Source organism: Lepus europaeus, chromosome 7 (genome assembly GCF_033115175.1).
Source record: "Lepus europaeus isolate LE1 chromosome 7, mLepTim1.pri, whole genome shotgun sequence".
Taxonomy (NCBI): domain Eukaryota; kingdom Metazoa; phylum Chordata; class Mammalia; order Lagomorpha; family Leporidae; genus Lepus; species Lepus europaeus.
The window spans coordinates 60,641,941-60,651,157 of NC_084833.1; the positions used below are offsets into that span (position 1 = coordinate 60,641,941).

General features: G+C 36.9%; 1 protein-coding gene across 1 annotated transcript; it reads right to left on the reverse strand.

Moving 5' to 3' along the window:
- Nucleotides 1-7,308: 7,308 nt before the first annotated feature.
- LOC133764542 (olfactory receptor 51F2-like) lies at nt 7,309-8,247 on the reverse strand. Its single transcript, XM_062198216.1, has one exon. The coding sequence runs from the start codon at nt 8,245-8,247 to the stop codon at nt 7,309-7,311; it is 939 nt and encodes a 312-aa protein (XP_062054200.1).
- Between the last annotated feature and the right edge of the window lie 970 nt (nt 8,248-9,217).

The window sequence follows — 9,217 nt, forward strand, 5'->3', positions numbered from 1 at the left end:
ATCGTATTACAAGTACATCATCCCATTGCATTGGCTATGCATTTATTGTATCTCTGCTCCAAATCAAGCATTCTATAGAATCTGCTTTTTATAATGAGGCTGTAACTCATGAATCACAATCATTGCCAACTGGTTCCCTGCTGTGTCCTGTTAATTGGGGGATGCTACAAGACTGGAAACTGCCAGAGAAACAAGTAGTTCTACCATGTTTGATGGCTCTTACAATGCCATCACAGCAATAGTTCTTTGCCCAGCTTCACTGGTGCTATTTCCAAGTTTTATGCTCTACCCTCTTCCAGAACAACTTTTGTCATCCTCTACCCCGCCCGTGAAGAAACAGAACCAACCATCAGAGCACCCTTTTAAGAGATCTGAGTCCCAACTCCAAAAGAGGTCCTGTGCTTTGGAGGCCTGAGCTCCTGTGGGGAAATGGCCCTCCCACTGAGATTGAGTCATGGCTCCAAGTGGTCCGACCTCTAAGCTTCCGAAGTAAAGAACCATCAGAGAGCACCTTCTCATTATAGTTCTGGGTGTCACCTCTGGGAACTCAGAGGTCACCAAGATTCTTTGCTTTAACAATCCCAAATTCTCTGTTTTCAAAGTATACTGATGGTAGTATACTTCTGGATCCTAACCCCAAAATACTTTGACTGCTGGTTATTTTCTGTCAATCAGAATCAGATCTAGTATCTTAAATCTTAAAAATTAGCTAACATTTATTGATCCCATATTTCCTATTAGCAGTTATGGATAAATATTTAGTCTGGATAAGCATACAATCTATTTGCATTGTCAAAACCTGGAAGTTATGGAGAGAAAAAGCCATTGTAATCCATAAACTGTACTTTGGAAAATTATATTTACTAAATAAAAGTTTAAAAAAAAATTTGAACTGTATCTAATCTTCAGACCATATAACAAGGAAGTGCAACTGAGACAACTATAAACAGAACCATCTGAGTATAGAAGGTATCCAAAGCAAGTGTTATGACTGCTCAATGTTATAAATTTCTGTTTGTCACCTTCAAAAGAGTAGAGAATTTGCACATTACCAAAATCTATGTAAACATTACTGCTTTCTTCCCCAATTTAAACATAATTTTTACAAAATAAGGACCAGCATTTTGGCATAGAATCTTAAGCCACCTCCGGCAACACCAGCATCCCATATGGGTCCAGGTTCTGGTCCTGGCTTCTCCACTTCCGAACCAGTTCCCTGCAAACCTTGGAAAACAGTGGCAGATGACCCTGTAGCCAGTGGGAGACCTAAGAGAAGCTCCTAGCTCCTGACTTCATCCTGGCCCAGCTTTGCCTGTTGCAGTCAGGGAGAAAACCAGAATATGGAAGATCTCTGTGTGTGTGTCTCTCCCTTTCTCTGTAACTGTACTTTGTAAATAAATACATAAATTTATAAAATAATTAAAAATAAAGAGTACATGGTTCCTAAGCTTGCCTCCCTGATACAGGTGTCTCCATTCTTTCACCTACAACTTATAAAATACATTGTCTATCCTAAGTTACTTCTTCAATAGTTGATAACTGTAGTTTAAACCTGGCTTGCTTTTTACTGAAAAATACTATGCTGCATTTGTTGTCTATGTATTAAAAATTACCATTACACATCCTTTAAGTCAAATCAGAATAAAATACTTCTGAAATTATATCCTTTAATTTTTATACATCTAGAATTATGGTTATCCCATGTGTGATCATGAGTTATTTGAAAATATTACAATGTAACTAAATTAAGCTACTAAGAGGTAGGTTCTTATTTATTCATCATTACATTATCAATATTTGCATAACAAGCATGAGCAACAGAGACAACTATAAACAGAATAATTTGAATATAGAGGTTCTATAATATAAATTTTATGGATATTATTTTTTCGGTGCCAATAATCTTTTTTATAAGACATGGAAAATGTGTAAAATATACACACATTGTGTTACACTGGGTTAAGCTGTCACCTGGGATACCCACATCGTGTATCAGAGTACTTAGTTCAATTCCTAGTTATTCCATTTCCAATCCAACTTTCTTAAAATGGGCTTGGGGGCAACAGTTGTTGGCTCAATTACTTGGGCCTCTGCCACCCATGTGGGAGACCCAGATGGAGTTCCAGGTTCCTGGCTTTGGTCTGTCCCAAATTTGGCTGTTGTGGCCATTTGGGGAGTGAGTTAGCAGATAGGTGGCGTCTCTATCTCCCTGTCCCTCTCCCTCTCCTTCTCCCTCTCCTTTTCTCCCTCTCCTTCCCTCCCTCTCCTCTCTCTTTCTCCCTTACTATTTCAAATAAATAAGTAAGCAATAAAAAAAGCTATGCAGGGATATCAGAAATGTATTCGTACCAAAATAACCTCTCTTTTCCAAGGACACTTACACTGGTTTTTATAAATTCAGTCCAAGAGTTTTTCATTTTTCTTCTTTTTAATTTTAATTCATTTTTAACAGATTCAATGTGCTTTATAGATACAATTCTAATAATATAACGATATTCCGTTTCTCCATCCCTTCCTCCAACTGACCAAGGATATAAGACCTCACACATTCCAGTTTTGTGTGTTTAAATCTCTGTTGCCTGAAATTATCGGATTATTGGAAGAGTCTCATTGAGCTCCCCTTTATTCACACAAATTGAGGGGAGTGTGTGCTTGAGATATTTGTCTTTTTCTTATAAAAATTTCTGTTCTAGTACAGGAGGGTAAATTTTAGGTGTCTTTCTGTTGATTGACAGAGGCTCTCTCCTTATATAAGGTAATTCTTGGCTTCCCTTATAAGAGCATGCTACAGGTGCTATGCTGCACTACCATGAGTTGTCTCTTTTCTCTGATTACAGAGTGAGCACCATGATTATAGGCTGAGGTTCAGATTCTGTCTTTCTCACCAACTAGCTGGAGTTCTAAAAAACAAACACTTTACATCAGATTATACTTCTGTGAAATCAGTAGCGCACCAGTGGCATTAATTTCTAAGGATGGAATGAGAGAGCACTGGCAAAGCACCTAATATGTCAATTATTATATGGGACACAGGAGTGTGTGATCATGATAAATGAGGATGAGCATTATGGTAGCACTGGTTAGTGGTGGTAGCAGCTGATGACCTTAGCGGTCCATTTTGGAATGAGGCACAGCTAACCAGAAAACTCAAAATTCTGTCTCTTCCTCTAAGCAGCAAGAAATATGGTCTATAGACCAGCTGAATGCCCTAAGGTAGACTAAAATGTCCTAGAAAATACAGATTTCAGAAAAGAACATCCCACAATTTTCCCTAAGTATCCATGAGTTGCTTTGCAGTTGATAAAAAAAAAAAAAACTTCCTCTTCCTCAGTCTTAAAGGAAACCAGTGTGTATATAGAGCCTATTTCCCCTAAATGCAAAAGTTTTACTCACAAAACATTTAAAGGATGTTCTTTCCTGCACTGTTTTCCAAAAACAGGACTGAGGAGCTGACGATATGTTCTGCTCAAGGATAAGGAGAATTTATAAGGAGCCATTTGTCAGGCTGCTTGAAATCTCAAATCAGAAAACCCCTAGTGGAGACTTTTGTGGCCCCAGGGTAAGGCCACAGAGTTTGTTCTTTTTGGCTACCTCCCCTTCTACTTCATTACACTTCTCTGAGAGCTTCCATGAAGGGACTTGTCATAATTCTACAATCTCAAATTCTGATAAAATTTTGTAAACTGTAAATGAATAAATAAAACCACCTGCTATAGCCATGAGCTCACCTCCCATCTCCACACTATCCCACATCCAGCTGATCTTCTTCCAGCATCATTTTATACATTCTATACATTTCTAAGAAATCTTTTTGCTTCTGGTCTCCTATCCAACATCAACTTTATTTATTTATTTATTTATTTATTCTTCCATAAAACTTTAAGCATCTATCAATCACATTGCAGGTTTCTGCCCTCTTACAGAAAATAGGACAGAATCTCTTCCCTCCAGGGATTAGAGGCTAGCAAGGAAACAGATATACAGCAGTAATTACAACAGGGCATATTTATGATGAAAGTATAGCAGAGAAGTGTTCATCCTGCAAGAGTGTCAATGCCAAGTCTGCCAGGAGACAATGGAACCCATGGCACTGAAGGAGCAGGAGGATGACTAATAACATATTCAACTCACCTGGCACCCTGAGTGCATGCTGGGGATTACAGGGATAAAGCTGAATAGGGAGGGAGGCAGAATGTGTGTTATGAGAGATATTTTAGGAATTTTAAGACATTTGAGTCCAATAACAGAAATTTATCAACATGAAATGTAAACCTTTTTTCCTAGAAAAACACATTTGTACAGCTCCATATGAAGCAACTGAGAAATCAGGCAGTTTATTTGAGGATCCCTAATATACTGCAGTTCACTGTTTGATATCAATGTCAACCTGAGTGCTACAAATACAACATTTCCTTCTAAGTCACTGTATATTAGTTATGCAGAAATACCAAGGCAGAAAAGGCTTCTAAACATAGTGAGCTCATACAGCCTTGCAGAACATCACATCATTTATTCTTCCAAATGCTGCTTCAGATTAGTCAGAGTATGATTTTAAGCATTGGTTCAGACCATCTTGAACATGCATTGTTTCAGAAGGCCTCTAAATAAAAACAAAATATATAAACCTCTGCATTGGATGATGCTTAACTCAGATTTTAACATAGCTGGTAGAAAAAGTAAAAAGTAGAGGGGCCAGCACTGTGGCACAGTGGGTTAATGCCCTGGCCATATGGGCTCTGGTTCAAGACTCGGCTGATCCACTTCCCATCCATCTCTCCGCTATGGCCTGGGAAAGCAGTAGAAGATGGCCCAAATCCTTGAGCCCTTTCACCCGCGTGGGAGACCCGGAAGAGGCTCCTGGTTCCTGGCTTTGGATCGGCACAGCTCCAGCCGTTGCGGCCAATTGGGTAGTGAAGCATCAGATGGAAGACCTCTCTCTCTCTACCTCTCCTCTCTGTGTAACTCTGACTTTCAAATAAATAAATAAATCTTTAAAAAAAAAGTAAAAAGTAGAGCATGTAAGAGTACAAGAAAATAGTTTACTTAAGTAATGTTATGTAAAGAGTAACATTTTATAAAGATTGAAAAGACATAATTTAAAATGAATTTAATTAATGTCCATATAACTATCCTATGCAAAATTATCTATAATTGATACTTCATGAATTACCTTTCTTATTGCAGCATAAGTCAAAATTATTGCTCTCAAAAGGACATTCTTTAGTATATTTATTTTTAAAAATAATTAAATATATGGTTGCCCTATTTCCAAAACTCTTCTTTTTCAAAACTTTTCTTGACTATCCATGAAGTTCAAGTCACTTACCCTCATGCTTTACTGTGAAGTGAGGGCATCCTGTACCTGCTTTATTAAACAGTGAATTCCTGGGAGCTCTATTTTGTTCATCAGACTTCCTGTGTTCATAAGTACATCCTGTGTTGGTTATTTTCCATTCAGTCTCTTCCTGGTGAAGAGAGAGTTTAGCACCATGATCTTCAGTGTCTGGTACACAGCAGATAATTCTTAAGAAACAACTGGTTAAAAAGTTGTTTGAGTTTAGACATGTTTAGTGGGGTTGTATACACCTTAGAATGGAGATCCTTTTCATTGTTCATAGTTTTATCCATAGTTCCAAAAGTTTTTGCCAGAATGAAAATGGTTAAAATATATAATATATGTTTTTATAAAAATAAGTTTAATTTAATATGTATATATTTGTAACTATTATTAACAAAGCATTGTATTTTGTTCTGTGCAAATCATCCCAACTCACAAAGTACAATGCCTGATTTCAAAGAAAATCTCATGTTAGCAGAGGAAAAGATACTTGACTACCTGAAATACAAAGATTTATTAATGGCACCTGGAAGAATAAGAGAGGAACAAGCTGGAGAACAAGGGGAGTGGAGATTTTACTTAAAGAGAGAAAAATGATCAAAAACCTAGAAGCAAGATGTTCATGGTGTTTTTCGGAAGTTGATGTTACCCCAAACCCCAGAAAAGGATCACTCTAACATGCGTGATAGTCTGTACATGGTTTATTAAACTGTAAATTCATAAACCGCATCTCAAGAGTTTCTTAATAAGTAGTTCTGGGATAGAATTAAGAAAACCTCTCTTTAACCAAGATCAGGTGGATCTGGTATACTGGTGATGGATCACACTGAGAACAGTAATGAGTACAAATGGAAAGTGGATGCCATGTTATAAAGAAGTCCAGGGGGCTATGTGAAGTAAGAGGGTGAGGATTCCTGGATTGAGAATCCCATGAAGGGTGAAGGACAAAAACATTTTTTATTCTTTGGAAGGCATTAAATTGAAATTTATTAATTCATTATCTAAAAAGTAAAAAGAAAAGAAAACCTCATTATTACTTATAAACTGCAAGAAATTTTAAAGAAAACATAAACAAAACAATATCCACCCATCAAATGAGAAGCACTTTTAAAAACTTGGGATGTGCTTATCCATACCTTTTAAATATACATATATGTGTGTATGTGTTATGTGTATGTATATCCACATGAAAAATATACATAAGTACTCTTACTAATGTAACTTTTCTGCTAAAATACACAATATATATTTATGCCAATTTAGCTTCTTACATTGTACTTCATACTTTATTTAATCAATACCATAATGTAAGTGTGTAAGCAGTTTCCAAGTTGTACATAGATTGAAATGTATAGTGATGTGTTGAATATCAAACTACATCCTTGCATTCTTTCCCATTTTCTCTTCATATACATATTTAGAAGATGAATCATTAGGTCTGCTATAATTAAAATATTAATGCGGAGACCACAGTGACTTCTAGGTAGCTTTTAAGAATTAGGAAATTAATTTCATCCATATTTCTTCTTCATTGCCTCTATTTGAATTCCTCAGTCACAAATAATCTATTTTGGTAGGTACTTTAAGGATTACTGAAACCTTAACCTTTCCTAATGATCTATATAATATATGAGACACACCTTGTAGAGTTATACACTCTAGAAATGGTGAAACTGGCCCCAAAGTATGACATAATTTAAACAAGATTACAGATATAATTTAGCCATGACCCTACACTGTGCCATGTGCAGCATTTATGATAGGTCAGAAATACACAAGGCATAGTCCTTACCCTCAAAGAATCCACAGTCTGGAACAGAATAAATAATAATTAGTGGGTCATTAGAACAAAGAGAAAGCGTGCAGAATCGGTTTTTTCAAAGTACAGTGTCAACTCACACTAGTGAATGATCAAACATCAGTCAGAGAAGACTTTGTAAAAAAAAAGGTTACTCTAAAAATTTCCCAATTTAGTTTAAGAAGAATACTTTGAGCACAGCCTTGCGAATTTGCTTGGTCTTTACACTGTAGATGATGGGATTCATTACAGGAGGGATGAGCAGATAAACATTGGCAATAAGAGTGTGCACAAGGGGAGGGGCATGCTTCCCAAACCTATGTACCAGTGACAAGCTGATCATGGGGATGTAGAAGATGGCAACAGCACTTATGTGTGAGACACAAGTACCGAATGCCTTTTTCCGTTCCTCAGGGGAGGCAATGCTGAGCACAGAGTGGATGATCAGAACATAGGAGAGGAGGATCAAAACAGAGTCCAAGCCAGCCGTAGAGATGACAATGGTGAGGCCAAATGCGCTGTTGATCCTGGTGTCTGAACATGAGAGCTTCATCACATCAGGATGGAAACAGTATGAATGATGGAGCACATGACTTCGGCAGAAGGACAGTCGCTTAAGGAGCAAGAGTAAAGGCACTAGAGCTGTTGTCCCCCTAATAATGATTGCAAAGCCCACTTTGATGATCCGTGAGTTGGTTAAGATTGTGGCATATCTCAGTGGGTTACAGATGGCAATGAAGCGGTCAAAGGCCATTGCCAGGAGTACAGAGGATTCCATGAATGTAAAGCCATGAATGAAGAACATTTGGCCAATGCAGGCATCAAAGCTGATTTCTCGAGCATTAAACCAGAAAACACCTAGCATGGTAACCAATGTAGAAAGACACAGACCCAGGTCAGTGAAGGACAACATGGAGAGGAAATAATACATTGGCTCATGGAGGCTTGAGTCAGTGATGATGACAAAAAGGATCATGCTGTTCCCAGAGATGGCCATGGCATAGAGACAACAGAATGGGATGGAGATCCAGACGTGAGAGTTTTCAAGGCCAGGGATGCCAGTAAGGAAGAAGGCAGTAGGGTGGAAAATGCTCTGGTTAAAAGATGGCATGACGTCTGGAGGAGGCAGATTTCCTTGGGGGAAAGGATCATATCCTGTATTAATAAGGAAGAAAAATGTTTTTGATCTCTTCTACATAACAATTTATGATAATCAATGAGCCTCGTCCTATTCTTCAATGGAAATGCATTGGCATTACTGTTAGCTTAGATTTGGAATTGATTTTCGGGAGGAAGATAGAATGCTAAACTGTGAAGAAAACTGGGCTTCAGCAAGATTCACCTTATGTGATAACTAGACATTAGTATATTTATATCACACATACAAAATATTAGATAATGGAAATATTGTCCAATTCTATGAATATGGGCAGACAGGACATTTCTGGACTACTGTAAGCCAATATAAAAAGCAATTCACCTTGCTTTTCTTCATTTCTCTATTTCCTAGCCAGAGTCCTGAATGCTATAAAGATGTTTAAGTCCTTGCGTACACAATGAAGCTATGAGAATTAGATAACATTAGCTATTTTCTAAAAAGTGCTTGACTAAATAAATATACAATAGGTATTGACAAAAAAACTAATATGAAGAAAGAAGCAATTAAGTATATACAAATATACCACAGTGGTTGCTATATTAGGAAATGGGTTTGTTCATAAAGGTAATAGTTGAGATCCTGATTATGTTTAAGGGAAATTCTATCAGAAGAAAATGACTTAAAACTAACTATCTTTGCCTTCCTGTTAAATATAGAAACAGAAATTAATTTATGTCCCACTACTGAATATATCTAAAACTTATACAAAAATATCTACTATGAAAATGATTTGTAATCTATAGATTTAATATTGGGGAGATGTCTTGAGACATGAAATCCTATCTTTTGCATTGTATTTTGTTTTCTCAAAATAATTCTGATATTTAAGCTAAAAGAAATAACTTCACAAGAATGAAGCAACTATTTCATTGAAATCTCATTGACAGTAAATAGAGTAGGATTATCTGAGCAAGTTTATTGA

Excerpts from the sequence above, each read along its gene's own strand:
- LOC133764542 (XM_062198216.1), bottom strand. The coding sequence starts at position 8,247 with ATGCCATCTTTTAACCAGAGCATTTTCCACCCTACTGCCTTCTTCCTT.